Below are 17,367 nucleotides of genomic sequence, written 5' to 3'. Positions count from 1 at the left end.
CTTTCCAAGGTAATGCCAGTGGGGTTCTATACCCACGAGGTTGAAATATACCAGTCATTGTATTTCACTAGAAACAAACCAAGTGTAACGATAAATCTTTTTTTCTTTCTTTTCTTTTCTTCTGCAAGTAAAACCACAACCACAAGGGCCACATGCCATCTCGGGCAATCCCAGTCTGCTACTGTTGCGTAATTCTTTTGTTCAGCTCTCAAAATTAAATTAAATAACTGGCATTTATGTTATAAATTTGACTAAATAAAAGCTACAAGAAATTTTTATAATATTATCTGGGGGGGGCGGGGGAAGAATTATTAAAATATTTATTATTAATAATTTTCACAATAAATGTTGATCTAAAAAGAAGCCTAAAATCAACATCAGTCAACAGATTAATTGTTAAAAAAGCTAAAAATTTAAAATCTGAGAGCATTTGTGACTGTGGTATGGTTTAATACCACAGGCCGAGACCAATACCAAAACCAGAGCCAAGAGTCCTGAGACCAGAAAAACCAAAGAAAGGATCTGTGATTTCAGGTACATTTGGTATTGACCGTACATATGTCACAAATATACAGTACAGTGTTATGAACATATTCTTATGGTTATGGTTAACCTCCTAATTTCTTACTTAACTTTCCTCTTTTCACTCTTTCTATGCTAGAGTCTTTTTGAGGGTTTTGAGTGTTTGACACTTGACGCAAGGGAAAATGTGAATAAAAAAGTAATTCTCATCACATTGAGAGACTGTAAAATATAAGCCTAATTATGAACACATGATCTGACAACACAATCTCACGACAATTATAGCCTATTTTACGATTCGGTGAACTGGTTTCGAATTATTATTTAGATTAGATACATTTGAAAATGTTTGTGTCGGACAGCTCATCTGTGACTAAGCCTTCATGTAGAGTAATTTAAGTTGTCAACAAGTTATGGTGAACAAAGACATGTGTCAACATGCCACAATGTGCTTGTTTTAGCTCAAAAATATCACTACTCATAATTACAAATACAAAGGAATGTATTCGTTTATTTTACTGGGTTTCGTTTTACCTTGGGCACTTAGATACCATATCAATCTTTTTAAGAGTTTATAACACGTCTTGTAGCTTCATTCATAAGGGAAAATCTCATGTGGGATACACTAGAATGAAAGACAAGTCAGCATAATTAGAAAATTTCATAAACCACTAAGACGGTTGAAGTTAAAGACGTCTCGAAAACGTAAAGTCATTAGTCCCCTATTTCTATTCGGATGCAACGTTTGAAATCACGCCTTGAAATCACACTTTTCGTTTTAAAATGCAGTATATAAACTGCAGACCTACTGTGAGTAGAATATCACTTACCAACAAACACAACTTGTAAAGGATACACAATAATTCAGCAAGGTAAGCAGTCAAATTAGTGGCTTATAATTAATCAAATTATACTATATTGCTTGAAATTGATGAATCACGTTGCTTTAAACTCATACGCTCTCCGTTCCTTTAAAGGCATCTCTCAGAATGGACCTTCATCGTGTGGCTTGGCTGTGCACCTTTTTCTGCTTTGCGCAGGTCTGGTCTTTGCCAACAAACTGCATCCTTAGGAAGGACTTGATGGAGAAAACCCGTACATTTATAGAGACTGCGGTAAGAATTGTTGCAGATAATTTTGCCAGGTTCAACTGAAGGCAAATATATATTCTTTAACTAAATGAAATTTTGTTTTAGGGTGGCCTTTTCCCTTCGCAATGCCTGGACGACCACGTTTCCATATCTTTCCCCAAAAATGTGTTTGAGTCCAGTAACACGCTTCAGGTAAAAACTTGGATTGCCCTTTTTAATTTGCACTATTAGGTTGTATTTGTGAACATGAGTTTACTCTTCAACTCTTACTGTTTCTGAAGGTTACTGGTGTTGAAAAGGCTGTTTACCAGACACTCCAGAAAATTGACGCACTGTTTGAGAACTACAGTGCTCCAGACCAGTGGGATGAAGAAAAAATGACTGACTTTCAAGGCATCTTATACCGGCAGATTGAGGAGAGCAAATGCGTAAGTTTTAATGTCTTAAAATTCAGAAATCTCGACTTCGTTCAAATTAGGCTATATGTGATTAATTTATAAGTAAATTATAATTATATTAAATTATAAAAGCAATCCGTGGACCTGAAATAAGTTATGTTGCATGTTGTCTTAAAGCTGCCGCAACGAAAAATAGTCCTTTGCAAAGTAGAAAATAATCGTCCCTTTTCATTTTTCTTTAATTGTAGGCCTATATTCCTGAACTTTTAGTATCAAAAGCTTTATATTCAACATAAAATTAATAATGAAGTTCTCTGAACAGCTTCAATGACGTTTTAAGACACATGAAGCGCCAAGAGACGTGGAAGTAGAACCGGCCGTTACGCAAAAAATATTTGACCGTGTGGTGCCTCAACTGACGAATCAGAATCAAGTATTTTCAGAGAGCTGTGTAACATGTATGTTATAGAGATGGGGGGAGATGCCCCTTTAAGAACAATGTGCATTTACTTTTAAATTGTAAATGCAATTAACACTAGTACTGGGGTAAGATGGCCCCCTTACCTGGGGAATCGAATTTTACTTATTTACTTTTACGTATCTTTACTCCACAAATCTAAAATCGTCAATGTGTCTACAAATCCCTCATTAACAAATAGACACAAAAACGTTGATGTTCAACGTAATACAATGTCAAAGATCCTATTTTCTATAGAAACAAAATTAGATCAGTTAACCTCAATTTAGTTTCAACTGACTAAATCTCATAAATGTTGATATTCTGAAATGACAAAATTAAAAATACCATAGCCAATCATAAAAGGGTTTTAGATAAGGTTTTATGTAATTTATGGTCAAGTAAAAAAAATTATGTATGTAAATGACTTTTAATTTATTTGCATTTAATATTTCATGTTTTCTGCATCTTGTCAAATGTAGATCATGAGCAAGTCTGGAGCGGAAGAGGATTTTCCCAGCAGAGAAGCCTCTCTTAAGGTTTACTTCGAAGCTATATCCTCAACTCTGAAAGAAAAGGTATGCTTGTGTCCCCAACTTATAACTTTAGTCATATCTCTTGTGTTATATTATGAACATTATATATTATATATATATATTATGTTGAATGCTTTTTTTCTGTGCAGGATTTCAGTTTCTGCGCATGGGAAATCGTGAGAAGTGAGATTCTCCGCACCCTGAACTTCATATTGAAGCACAACTCTGACATCATGTATGAATCTCCACAACCCTAGATGCTTGCCTGCATGCTTATTTATTTATTTATTTATTTATTTATTTATTTATTCATTTATTTATTTATTTATTTATTTATTGTCTTTGTGACTATAGAGGTGTATTCGCTTTCTATGCCTGATCACTGTAACGGAAATAACTGTCACTTTCACTTTTGATTTTGATTGTTACATCATTTCCATTCAGCACTGGACAGTTCACAATTTGAACACCTCTTTATTCATACATTCAGAATGTTGTATTTTTGTATGTTTTTTGTAATTACTTAATAAAAGATACATTTTGAATACACTGACCTCTCAGAATCTTGTGTTATCACAGTATCACACCTAGTGAAATTAGCTTAAATATCTGAATGAAAGAGATCAATGCAGAACAATAAAAAAAAGTGTTATGAAAAAAGGAAGGAAGGTGGATAAGTAAATGTGAAATAAGATACACCTGCGAAATATTAAGGTTGATATTTAAACTACATATCTCTCGTTCTCTCTCTATCTCTCTCTCTGTGTTTGTGTGTGTGTGTGTGTGTGTGTGACCTTACACTTTAATGATGTGACCTTATACATTTGTGCATCTATGTAGCTGTTTGTTCCAGCAGAAGTTATTTCTAGATTTACATTATGCTATACGAGATCCAAATAGACCTATTCTAGCGATCACACTTTAACCACATATCCTGTGTTTGCAACATTGTTGCAAAATAACATCCTGTTTTTGTCTGTTTCTATGTCTAGAGCAAATGCAAATTTGTTGTACTGTATAAGTCACAGCATGATATCATGCGCTGCACTGCGCTGCATGGTCATAGATATAAAATGCTTTATAGCCTCTTCTGTTTCATATATTTCAGCTCTTTTGCCCTTTACACTTACATTTCTGATTTCTGTAAGCACCAAGATGTCAGTTAAGATGAACCTAAGACTGGAGTCTATGAGACTTATTTAACCAGTTTTATTGTTTAACTGTTATCATTGAGCAAACTTGGACAGAAAAGGAATAGCTAAAGAATGAATGTTAACAGACACTGAATTTAAATCCTTTAAACATTGTTCTTTTTACACAGCAGTGGTAGTTCTGGTTAAACATGAATGTTTTGAGATCAGTAAACTCAGAGTGCCAAAGAACAGGAATGTAAATATCAAGCTTACATGGTTGTAACAGGTGAGCATATATTGTTTAAATGGCTGTGAAATGAGGGAAACATAGCTATATGTCACTTTTAAAGAACAAAAATATCAAATTGTTAATATCAAATATAAAGATATATCAAATTATAAATAAAAGAAATAAAAAAGTGACATCTTGCCTTAACTTGGCATTCATGAAAATGCAATTGTTCTGAGAATACAGCAACTCATAGGGCCTCATTTATAAACTGTCCTACATCTTACGATCATTTCTCAAAAAACGTGCGTAGGCTTACACTCTTCCAGATGTGAAATTTATGAATCGCAAATGATTTGTGCGCAGCTGAATGGTTTCAGATCTCTGCCTTAACTACGCCTAATGTCGTAAGATCAACATCCAAATCCTTTACTTGAGAATGAGAGCGGCGAGAATTGCTTAGATTTACAAATACCTGCAGTACTCCTCTCTGCCACAAGGAAAATTGCATACGTCTGCTTAGACCCTGACTTGGCGCTAAGCACTTTTCCACTTCAGAGACTGTTTTTATAAATAGGCTCATATGAGATGAGCAAAATCTGCACAAAACTGATCACCGGTGATCACTGCGAGATGCATGCTGGTTATGTGTCTAAGTGTGGTCCAGCTTGCTCTAATATCATGCTGACATGTCAAAAAACTCTCGCAATGGCGAGGCGGCCATGTCGGATTCTGCAATCAGGCATTGGTCAGTTGGTCAGTTGCTCTCCACCAACTGAGCTGGTCAATTATCTGATCGCTGACAATTCTAAGGGCCCTGGAGTCTGGACACAGGGGGCCCAGCAGAACCCCATACTTTCCTGTATAATTGTGGTATTTAAGTGGTCTCTTCGCACAATAATCTATTAAGCATGCTATAATGAATGCCCTCAGACTGTGGCAAGTGCGTGTGTGTCCCCTTAAGACGTTCGCGGGTTATTCAGAAACGCGGCACTTCAAAGTTCTGACTTGTTGCACGTCAAGTAGATAGCAAGAGATGACAGACAAAATTGGGATACCAAAAGAGGAAAGTTAAGTGACATGTAAACAAGTATGGTGTCACATACTTGGAATTTGTTCTCTGCATTTCACCCATCCAAGTGCACACACACACAGCAGTGAGTGTTGAACACACACCCAGAGCAGCAGGCAGCCATTTTTGCTGAGGGCAGCTCAGTTGTGGGTAATGAGAGTAGAAAAAAGTGCTGCTCATTCACTCCCCCCACCTACATTTTTGGTACTGAGAGTCGAACCCGTGACCTTCAGGTTACAAGACCGACTCTCTAACCATTAGGCCACAAGCTGTCTAGGTGTTTTTTCAAAAAGGGTCATTTATGTTCCCTGTTTTGTGCTATGATTCTGAAGCTAGCCCGTATGAAGCTGTTATAATTAACATTTATAAAACAGAAATTCCATCAACCACTATTACAAGTATTATTACAAGTTGTAATAATATTTCCAAGAATGTATGTTTTTCCATGCAATCCAGCAATAGTAATGGAGCATTGAGTTTCAAAAAATTACCAAGTTACAATAAAACTAGTCCTGTGATGTAGGCTATTTCCGAAGCCTTGCAACAGCTTTCTCTGAGGAATCGACTGAAATTTAATATGAATTAATTGTCTTGGGTGAGTTTATGATATATGTAAGCATTGTAATGATGTCTGATTCGTGAGTGAATCACTTGTTTGAGTGGATTCAGTTCAATGAATTTGAGGATCCTGTTGATAAAACCAGTCTGAATGATTCATTTGAGAATAGAACTTATTTGGTTCCCGAGTTCAACTCACTGATTCAATCCTGTCACTGATTTAGCTCATGTCCATGCTTCTTTCTGGAGCTGCTAATGTGTGAAACTTATTATTGTGCAAAGACATCCAGACAGAGTTTCAATAGTGTCTGTGTTTGAAAGAGAAAGTGCAATGGTGTTAATTACTTGAACTATATGTAGTTAATTGCATATAGTTATAAATGCATAATTTCAGTTTATTCATTAAATTGTTCAAATGTATTGCTTTATTGCCTCTCTTATGGAATATGCAGTATTGTTATGCTTATTGATAATGATTTTTGTTATATGCAGGGATCGCCACTGTGTTACGGTATGGTGTAGTAGAGATGAGGCAATACACGGATATCCACAACAAAGGGTCTTTTACTGAACGAAGGAGCAAACATACAACCATTACGCATAAGATTAACAATAGGAGAGACAAGGAGTGAAGGGAGTGAGACCATAATGTAGGGAGTGCTGATGATGAAGTCCAGGTGCAGGTGATGAGTGCTGAAGGGGAGATGACGAGGGAAGTGAGTGCAGGTGTGGAGACAAGAGGATCATGGGAAATGGAGTCCGGGAGACAAGGGAACTGTGACAGTACCTCCCCTTCCCGGTAGGCGCGACCTCGCGCCGTAGAAGGAACAACGGGGAGGGGGGGTGGGCGCCCTGGAGACCTCATGCAGGTGCAGGGAGAGGAGCGGACTGGAACGGAGGTCTCCAGGGCGGATCCATGAGCCATGGCGGGTCAGGGGCCGTGGGCGGCCATGGCGGGTCAGGAGCCTTGGCTGGCCATGGCGGGTCAGGAGCCTTGGCTGGCCATGGCGGGTCAGGAGCCTTGGCTGGCCATGGAGGGTCAGGAGCCTTGGCTGGCCATGGAGGGTCAGGAGCCTTGGCTGGCCATGGAGGGTCAGGAGCCTTGGCTGGCCATGGAGGGTCAGGAGCCTTGGCTGGCCATGGCGGGTCAGGAGCCTTGGCAGGCTCTGGCGACCCTAAAAGCCCGCCCAGGAGTTCCCCACCCACGGGTACCTGGCCCCCCCCCCAAAATTTTCTTGGGGGATTCCTCGGGGGCTGGTGATGTGGGTGGCTCGGCAGCGGTGGCTGGAGCGGCTGGCTCGACGGCGGCGGCTGGAGTGGCTGGCTCGGCGGCGGCGGCAGGAGCGGCTGTCTCGGCGGCTGGAGCTACTGGCTCTGTCCAAAAGTCTATTAACCAGACAGCATCCCTTGGCGGTTCGGCGAAGGCTGGAGCGGGCTCGGCGAGGGCTGGAGCGGGCTCGGCGAAGGCTGGAGTGGGCTCGAGAATGGCTGGCCTCTTGGCCCGTCTGGACCTCTTGTTGGCCCTTCTCTTTGACGGCTTGGGCGTGGTGTTAGGTTGAACCCCTGGTGCACACCCACTGGAGCGATAGGTGGAGGAGGTCGGCGGCTGGTGAGCTGGCCAGGCCACCGTTGTTTCTGAGGGAGCTGGACGAGGTGAATACGACCGCCCATGAACCTCTTCAATTTCAAATTCAGAACCATTGAGGAATAGAACCAGATTAATAGATTCGACTAAGGAATAGAGGCATTCAGGTTCATAGAAGCGGATCGTATCCTTGTCCAGACCCCTCAGAAAACAGGAATTTAAAATCGCATCTGGCCAACTCACCTGAGAAGACAGCTCAGCGAATTCCTCCACGTATTCCTCCAGCGGGCGGCCGTCCTGCCTGGCAGTCCAGAGCCGGCCCTCCACTGTGAGCTTACGTCCACAATCGTTTGGGGGAACGGGAACAAGGAAGATACCCATAGCTGATACGTGGATCTCCGGCGGTTGGGTCTGTCCTTCTGTTACGGTATGGTGTAGTAGAGATGAGGCAATACACGGATATCCACAACAAAGGGTCTTTTACTGAACGAAGGAGCAAACATACAACCATTACACATAAGATTAACAATAGGACAGACAAGGAGTGAGACCATAATGTAGGGAGTGCTGATGATGAAGTCCAGGTGCAGGGAGAGGAGCGGACTGGAACGGAGGTCTCCAGGGCGGATCCATGAGCCATGGCGGGTCAGGGGCTGTGGGCGGCCATGGCGGGTCAGGAGCCTTGGCTGGCCATGGAGGGTCAGGAGCCTTGGCTGGCCATGGAGGGTCAGGAGCCTTGGCTGGCCATGGAGGGTCAGGAGCCTTGGCTGGCCATGGAGGGTCAGGAGCCTTGGCTGGCCATGGAGGGTCAGGAGCCTTGGCTGGCCATGGAGGATCAGGAGCCTTGGCTGGCCATGGAGGATCAGGAGCCTTGGCTGGCCATGGAGGGTCAGGAGCTTTGGCAGGCCATGGCGGGTCAGGAGCCTTGGCAGGCTCTGGCGACCCTAAAAGCCCGCCCAGGAGTTCCCCACCCACGGGTACCTGGCCCCCCCCCAAAATTTTCTTGGGGGATTCCCAGGAATTTAAAATCGCATCTGGCCAACTCACCTGAGAAGACAGCTCAGCGAATTCCTCCACGTATTCCTCCAGCGGGCGGCCGTCCTGCCTGGCAGTCCAGAGCCGGCCCTCCACTGTGAGCTTACGTCCACAATCGTTTGGGGGAACAGGAACAAGGAAGATACCCATAGCTGATACGTGGATCTCCAGCGGTTGGGTCTGTCCTTCTGTTACGGTATGGTGTAGTAGAGATGAGGCAATACACGGATATCCACAACAAAGGGTCTTTTACTGAACGAAGGAGCAAACATACAACCATTACACATAAGATTAACAATAGGACAGACAAGGAGTGAGACCATAATGTAGGGAGTGCTGATGATGAAGTCCAGGTGCAGGTGATGAGTGCTGAAGGGGAGATGACGAGGGAAGTGAGTGCAGGTGTGGAGACAAGAGGATCATGGGAAATGGAGTCCGGGAGACAAGGGAACTGTGAAACACTGGTCCTCTCCAGATTTTCCTATAGGTTTTTATAATGTTTTTTTTTAAATTAGCAAGTGAAAAAGTTCTGCAGTAAACATAATTTCACAATACCCCTTGTCAAGCTATGGCCCTGGGTGGAGTCTTGGGGCCTGGAGTACAAACTAGCCAGGGGGCCCAGAAACCCCAGTGGAACCCCTGCTCTCACCTACATTTCAGGCGAGGAGCATCTCAAACAAGCCTATGTGTTCCTCCCTGCATGGGGGTGTTTACAGTATGTTGCCAAGGGTTTTTTTTGTTTTGTTTTTTTAATGTTTTGTTTTGATTTCCCTCTCTGTCTCTAGCTGTGCCCAAAAACTGGAAAATGCTGCCTTTGGAGGAAACATTTCAAGGTAGGAAGGCATCAAGTCACGTCCGAAACCAATGTTAGCTTCACTTCCTGTTTCCTGAGATACCGTCATCTGATCGGTTTCTGAAGGCAGCATAGATGTATCCTTCGCTGCCTTTGATATCCCACAATCCTGTGCATTCCATTCTGTGACAGCTGAGCTAAAAAAAAAAAAGATGGCATCTGAAAGTTGCGTTTGCTGGTCAGTTTGTGTGTAAATGTACGTTTCAGACCAACATTTTCCACTTTTGATGTCATTTCTAGTGAGAAATTTCTACTGTAGTAATTAAATATTTGCTTAGTCCTCACCAAAGCTCGTGCTATTTTGCTGTAGATCATTAAACTGTTACGCTGCCTCAGAAGTCTGTCCAAAATCAGTTTCGTGAGGTGCCTTCATGCACAAACGCTGCCTTACAAGTCATTTCCTGATTGTCTGCCTAGGTTTTCAGATGCAGCCTCTCTCTCACTCTGCTTGCTTAGCACTCGCTTACTGGCCACAGCTGATGCTCATCACTGAGAACCGGATGAGAGCAGAAGTGTTGGAGAGAGTTTCACTTCTCCCCACTTGTGTTTTGAGAGATCCTTAATTTTGCTGAATGTGAGAACTTGTGTGCTCTTCTGTTGCGAGTTACTAATGATTGCAATTTAACATACATAAATTGTGTGTTTCTAACAGCTGTGTAGCCATTTTTAAAACATTAGCTGAATTGCTATCCTCATCATTCACAATTTAGTATCAGGCTATTTTATATATACTTAAAGGGTTAGTTCACCCAAAAAATGAAAATTATGTCATTAATTACTCACCCTCATGTCGTTCCACACCCGTAAGACCTTCGTTCATCTTCAGAACACAAATTTAGATATTTTTGTTGAAATCCGATGGCTCAGTGAGGCCTACATTGACAGCAATGTCACCGAACTTCTCAAGATCCATAAAGGTACTAAAGACATATTTAAAACAGTTCATGTGACTACAGTGGTTCAACCTTAATATTATAAAGTGACGAGAATACTTTTTGTGCACCAAAAAAAAACAAAATAAAGACTTTTCTAGTCATGGCCAATTTCAAAACACTGCTTCGAAGCTTTATGAATCTTTTGTTTCGAATCAGTTGTTCGGAGCGCCAAAGTCATGTGATTTCAGCAGTTTGGCAGTTTGATACGCGATCCGAATCACTGATTCGAAACAAAAGATTTGTAAAGCTTCAAAGCACTGTTTTGAAATCGGCCATCACTAGATATTGTTGAAAAGTCGTTATTTTGTTTTTTTGATGCACAAAAAGTATTCTCGTCACTTTATAATATTAAGGTTGAGCCACTGTAGTCACATGAACTGTTTTAAATATGTTTTGAGTACTTTTCTGGACGTTTGAATGTGTAAATTAACTTGCTGTCAATGGAGGCCTCACTGAGCCATCGGATTTCATCAAAAATATCTTAATTTATGTTCCAAAAATGAACGAAGGTCTTACGGGTGTGGAACGGCATGAGGGTGAGTAATAAATGACATTATTTTCATTTTTGGGTGAACTAACCCTTTATTAATATAGCTACTTTATATTATTAAAAACTTTTAAAACGACACTTAACTGAAGCTAATAAGCGTTTTCCATATACCAACCTCAATAAAAATGGTGATGCAAAAGAAAATTCCCTCCAATTCTGAAGCCATGGCAAAACATAGTGAAAATTCGGCCCACATGTGCCGAATCCATGCCATATCTAGGCCAAATGTGACAGCTATCTTCCACATTTGGCCCAAAAGTTATTGCTATCTGGTTAGGGACTTTTTAGCCGTTTGTTTGGGTTTTTGTCTTCCTGACAGGCTTTTGGTCAGAGCATTACAAATTATCCTTTTGTGACGGGGGTGGGAATTTTTCAGTGACCCTTTTTGCAAGTTACACCAGCGAAAAGTGACTTTTTAGTCATTTAACCCTTAAATGCGTGAATGTTTCACCAATCATTATTACATATTCAGGTCTTTAGCGAGACAGATCTATTTCTAACACGGATGAATCTCTAACTGCCACAATAGTATAAAATTCTCCTGATATTTTAATAACAATTACAAATGAACAAAATAAAGCGTTTTCGTTACCTTTTCAATCTTTGAAGGTTCAATTTTAGCAGATTTTTTTTTTTTACTATTATCATTGCTCATTTCTCCAGTACATTTAGCATCTGGCTCATATTCACAATCTCAGCCATATTCTCAAAACTATCATTTTCAATATTTTCATTTTCAATATTTCGCTGACAGCATCTTCACCAGATCCACCATCTAGCGACAATAATATTTGATTGCGTATACAGAAATTGTTCTAAATCGCCAAGCCATTAAAGTTTTGCTGATGATATTGTGTATTCTTTTGTTTTATGCCTGTGGGTAATTATGAGTGAAACATAATTTCATCATTGTGTATCAGACATCGCCATCTTGAGGAATAAAGGTGAAACTCATCAGAGGTTGAATTATTGTTGCGCAGAAAAAAATATACTCACACTATTACATTCATTGGGTCATTGGTGACCCTATACACTTTTTACAAACAAATAATTAGAAAACAGACATTCTTTTATAATTAATTTTTTTTTTTTTTTTTTTTGTTATATTGTTTATAATTAATAGATTGAGGAATACTGAAAAAGTTAATGTCTATCTGTAAAAACTGAATGAGGGGGAGGGTAGTGAATGACGTCCCGGGTCAATAAAGACCTGAGGTATGAGTTTACGGGTTAATCTTTCACTGAACCAATTCATGAAGCGGAAGTTCTGATAGTCTTTTCGTCCCTGCATCAGGCTCATATTCACATTCTCAGGCATATCTGAATGAAACACTTCTCTAACAACAACAACAAAATCAATTCCCGATGGACAAAATTTATAGGCCCTAAATGAGTTATTTAATCATTCACTGAATTCACTTATTCATTCAAGAACGACACTCCGCTACTGTGTGTTGCTTGGAAATGCGCACAGTTGAGCCAATAGGTGGAGCTTGACATCCAGATCCCCCTCTCTGTACATAATGGGCTTGAAGGTCCAGCTACACCCTAACACTAAATTTCCAACCATTATAGGTACACAGAGGGGGTGCTGGACTATGGCCATGTCCAGTAGCGGTATTAACATTAAATGGCATGGTATTTTTCGCACAGAAGCCATTGACACAGTGACATCCGGTGACACGTCTGGTTTTTATTGGCATGTGCCAGTGGATAGTGGAATTGTGACATATGTGTGTCATGTGCCACTGACAATGTTGCGGAACATGTCGCCGTATATGTTGTGGCACTTCCAGTAGTGACTGACATATGAGTTGAGCAGCTATACTGATGTAATTGCGACACATAATCCTAAATAAATAGCCTTATTTAGTGGGGGTGTTTTTTAACATATCAATTAAACGTATTTACAAATATTTATTTTTCAAACATGTAATCAGGTTGTGGCACATCTTTATTTGAGTGGCATGTACGTGCCACTGAATGTTAATGTTATACCAGTAGGCCTACTGTATGTTGTTGATAATGCAAACCCCCCATTCTAGGAAACACACAAAATAAATATATCATGGGTCATTAGGAATACTGCATTAACAGTCGCATCTATTACTGTAAACCTGTACTGTAAAAATTTTTTTACTGTAAAAATTTTTGCATGATGGTGCACACTGGTAGGTATCAGTGTAAGTAAGTGTAACATTGGCCAGCCCAAGATAAACCAAAAATTACGACACTTGAGGAAGATCCAAGGGTGGTGTATTTGTTATTTGTTTGTGAGATTGACGGTATAGCAAAGACAAAAACAAGTAGAGTCTGATATTGATCTAAATAAATATAGATAGGCCTAGAATTTAATGTGTGGTTAGTGGTTCTCATATATGACTTACATTTTTCACAATGAATTGGAATCATGTAAGAAATAAAACTTTTTTTTTTTCTTTTTTTTTTTAAAGTGTGAACATGCATTCCTTTGTTTTGTTAAAATATTTGACTTGCTGTAGGCAGATTGAATGTATCTACAGACCTACTCTGCATTGTAAAGAGCCAGCACATTCTGAATGGTTTTTTATAATGCATTTCAGAATGGTAGGTGTCACTTTGTAATAGTTTGTGGCATTTCCTCTAAAGCTAGTTTACAATTATATGAAATGATTGGGAAGTGTCGATTTGTGATTGCACATACCCCTGCTGGTCACTTTAATTAGAACGTTTCACTTTTTTAGTTGTGGCCACCAAAAGGGTTAGTTCATGTAAAAATTAAATTTCTGTCATTAATTACTCACCCTCATGTCGTTCCACACCCGTAAGTCCTTCGTTCATCTTCAGAATACAAATTAAGATATTTTTTTTCATAAAATCTGATGGCTCAGTGAGGCCTCCATTGACAGCAAGATAATTTACACTTTCAGATGCCCAGAAAGTTACTAAAGACAAAGTAACAAAATAATGACTTTATTCAACAATATCTAGTGATGGGCTATTTCAAAACACTGCTTCATGAAGCTTCGAAGCTTTACGAATCTTTTGTTTTGAATCAGTGGTTCGGAGCATGTATCAAAATGCCAAAGTCACATGATTTCAGTAAATGAGGCTTCGTTACGTCATAAGTGTTTCAAACTATGGTTTTGAAACATTTCTAAATTTTAATGGTTCACGTGACTTTGGCAGTTTGATACACACTGATTCGAAACGCTTCGATGCTTCATGAAGCAGTGTTTTGAAATCAGCCATCACAAGATATTGTTGAATAAAGTTGTTATTTTGTTTTTTTGGCACACAAAAAGTATTCTCGTCACTTCATAACATTAAGGTTGAACCACTGTAGTCACATGAACTGTTTTAAACATGTCTTGAGTACTTTTTGGGGCATTTGAAAGAGTTAATTATCTTGCTGGCGATGCAGGCCTCACTGAGCCATCAGATTTTATCAAAAATATCTTAATTTGTGTTCTGAAGATGAATGAAGGTCTTACGGGTTTGAAACGACATGAGGGTGAGTAATTAATGACAGAAATTTCATTTTTGGCTGAACTAACCCTTTAATTCCAAATGAATCAGCTGAACTACCAGTCCTATGCCAATTGATAAAAAAATGTGTATTTGTGTTTTGGAAAATTTTACACTCTACTGTCTGAATATCACAGCTTTAATTTTACAACAATATAGCATGATATTTGAAACAAGGGCACTCTTGCTTTTGTGATATTGTTCAGTTGTAAGTCGCAGCTTGTAAATTATACTCAGAGATAAACTTGTCTTCAGTTGCATTGAGTTTTTATTGAGTGTTCAGTACAGTGATTGAATGGTTTACAAATCAATCAAATAAATAAATAATAAATAAATAATAAATAAATACATAAATAAATAATAAATAAATAAATAAATAAATAAATAGTCAGTCTACAGAGAACTACATTTTGAATAATTTAAGCTTGAGAATGTCACGGAGAACACACAGGAGCTCCTTTCGAACCACCTCCCATGCGCAGACACTGTGGTCCTGATTGAGGAAAAAAGATATATATTATTAGTAGGGTATGGGATGAAGTAACAGTGCATTGTAGTTAATGTTATATGCATACTGAAATCTGCAGTAGGCTACCTTGTCTCTGAGGAGAGTGGCCAGTTTATCAAAGAAGGTTTTCAGAGCATTGTCTCTTGCTGGAAAATCATCCACGGGTCCGTGCTTTCTCCCCATAATCTACACACAGAGGAGAAATATGACATAATTACAGGCATGATTCATAGATTCATCTTTAATAGCCTATAACAATAAATGTATTTCGAACTTACACATTTTTTCTCGCCAGTTAAACGGGAAACTATGTTTTGAAAATGCTCAACTTTCAGCTGGTTCCAGGACTCTGGATAACTGTCGTTAGCAAACAGGAAATCAATGTGCTCCATGATTTTATACACTGCCTTTGTCACAACAATGTTCTGAAAATTAAACATATAACAAGTTAGAAAATATTACACATGCCCTGGCAAGTATTCCTCAGAAACATATAGACAATTAAGGAGCTAATCTGGAATAACTATTCTTGGTGTGTTGTTAGTTCACCTGACTGGAGTCATTTGATTGCAGTGCAGATTTCGGGAAGGTTATTTTGACGTTTTCTTCCAAGCATTCACGAGGAAAAAGACCTCCCTATAAGGAAAGACATAAGTTAGGACATAGCCACATACATAAGGCAGGAAAAGGAAATAAAAAAGGGAACAGAAAAAAAGGAGAAAACTCAGCTTACCATATTCTCAAGTAGACTGTGAGTTTCTTTCACAAGCGTCTGCCGCAGGATGCATTTTGTTGGCATTGAACAAATTTGGGAGAAAAAAAGGAATGGACTCAATAAAGCGATATATTTCCAAAGTGCCATTCTGTAGCTATAATATGAGACAAAAATCTGAAAGATGATGCTGAGTGTCCAAGTCAAAAAATTAAAAGAGCTGTAAAGTAGTACTCGGTGCTGAACCTCTTGAAAATCTAATTCTGAAGACATGGATGCAAAATGGTCCGTTTTATACTAAAACTGTGTGATGAATGGAAAGAAAAGGCTAATCATATCTGGAATTTTTGTAAACCACAGCGTCTCTTTTGTTTCTCGCTGCGCATCTCTCCCTTGCTGTGGCTAAGAGGATGTGGTCTATCTATCTATCTATCTATCTATCTATCTATCTATCTATCTATCTATTTATTTATCTATCTATCTGTCAATCATATATCTATCTATCTATCATCTGTCTATCTATCTATCTATCTATCTATCTATCATCTATCTATCTATCTATCTATCATCTATCTATCTATCTATCTATCTATCTATCTATCTAACTATGCTGTGGCCACATGCACTTTTCTTTTATGTTTGACATCAGAGTAACCGCAGAACGTTCAACAAAGATTAACAACCTGAAAGTGTCTAAGACGTTTCATTTTGAACAATATTTCTATATTTGAAATCTATCAAACTTTTTGTAATGCTTTGATTGAAAAGTGTGCTTATGCCATATTTCTTTAAAATAAGTGCCACTTGTTTTGATAGTTTGTTATATAATGCATCTTTGTTATATACATCTAGGCTATCAAACATTGTTTTTTCTCTCAGACAATTATAGATAGCACTAATGTTCTCATTGTTAGGTAAAATACTCTTTATCTTATCAAGAAAACAGAATGTAGCCTATTTAGAATCAATTAGTTCTTTGGATTATTACCATCTTGGGTTTTCTTATAGGTCAACCAAAAACACACCACAAACCGTAAAATGGGAGAAAACTGTAGTAATAAAAGCTGTTGAGTTTCACCTTGAAGATAAACAAAAAAAGTTCAGTCAAAACTAAAAGGAAAAGTGAGCCCGCAGCGCCCCTGTCTTAAGTTAAAATGTACGAGCGTCATTTTTTAATTACAGTTGGTATTTTTATTACATTGATTATATGCAAATATAACTGCATCTTTAACAGGAGACCGAAGGGTTGTAGCATACGTAGTAAAGTGTTTGCCCACGAGAGGCATTTTCACTTTTCACTCTCAACCCGAAAAAAACTGCTGGGCAAGTCCCACTTCTTTCAATGAATGAACGGGTGATTTCTTTCATAAAACTGATGAGAAAAAAAATAATTTTCTCGGATAATGGGAAAGCGAAGCACCCATATGAGGTGCTTTAGCAACCCACATCAGCGAATCATACCTACCAATGATCCACCGCATGCAGAGTTCACGTCCTACGCGCCAGACCACACGAGCATACTACACCCAGGAGCTCGCGCTCTATGAATTCAATTCTGCCGATTCAGCGCGTGTGGCAGGTTGTGTTCCACGCATAACTAATAATGAGTGTGCGCTTTATTAATAATACCCACACCGTCATCATTCATTAGCGGAATATTCCATCTTCACCATTGTTAACGTAATT

The 17,367-nt window shown here is 39.2% G+C and overlaps 2 protein-coding genes across 2 annotated transcripts; one reads left to right on the top strand and one right to left on the bottom strand.

The window, feature by feature from the left end:
* The first annotated feature begins 1,288 nt into the window (after nucleotides 1-1,288).
* ifnphi3 (interferon phi 3) lies at nucleotides 1,289-3,544 on the top strand. The gene is made up of 6 exons (XM_051887536.1): nucleotides 1,289-1,394; nucleotides 1,500-1,637; nucleotides 1,719-1,805; nucleotides 1,895-2,041; nucleotides 2,951-3,046; nucleotides 3,154-3,544. Exons 2-6 carry the CDS (start codon nucleotides 1,512-1,514, stop codon nucleotides 3,259-3,261), a joined length of 564 nt encoding a protein of 187 aa, XP_051743496.1. The 5' UTR covers nucleotides 1,289-1,394; nucleotides 1,500-1,511; the 3' UTR covers nucleotides 3,262-3,544.
* Nucleotides 3,545-14,706: 11,162 nt separating this feature from the next.
* Nucleotides 14,707-15,926, bottom strand: ifnphi2 (interferon phi 2). Its single transcript, XM_051887535.1, has 5 exons — nucleotides 15,703-15,926; nucleotides 15,519-15,605; nucleotides 15,248-15,394; nucleotides 15,057-15,155; nucleotides 14,707-14,954 (listed from the first exon to the last, which is right to left on the bottom strand). Exons 1-5 carry the CDS (start codon nucleotides 15,829-15,831, stop codon nucleotides 14,865-14,867), a joined length of 552 nt encoding a protein of 183 aa, XP_051743495.1. The 5' UTR covers nucleotides 15,832-15,926; the 3' UTR covers nucleotides 14,707-14,864.
* Between the last annotated feature and the right edge of the window lie 1,441 nt (nucleotides 15,927-17,367).

The sequence above is a fragment of the Ctenopharyngodon idella genome, chromosome 3 (genome assembly GCF_019924925.1).
Source record: "Ctenopharyngodon idella isolate HZGC_01 chromosome 3, HZGC01, whole genome shotgun sequence".
Classification (NCBI taxonomy): Eukaryota; Metazoa; Chordata; class Actinopteri; order Cypriniformes; family Xenocyprididae; genus Ctenopharyngodon; species Ctenopharyngodon idella.
Note: the sequence above shows the minus strand (reverse complement) of the source record. Positions and strands in the feature narration are given on the sequence as shown.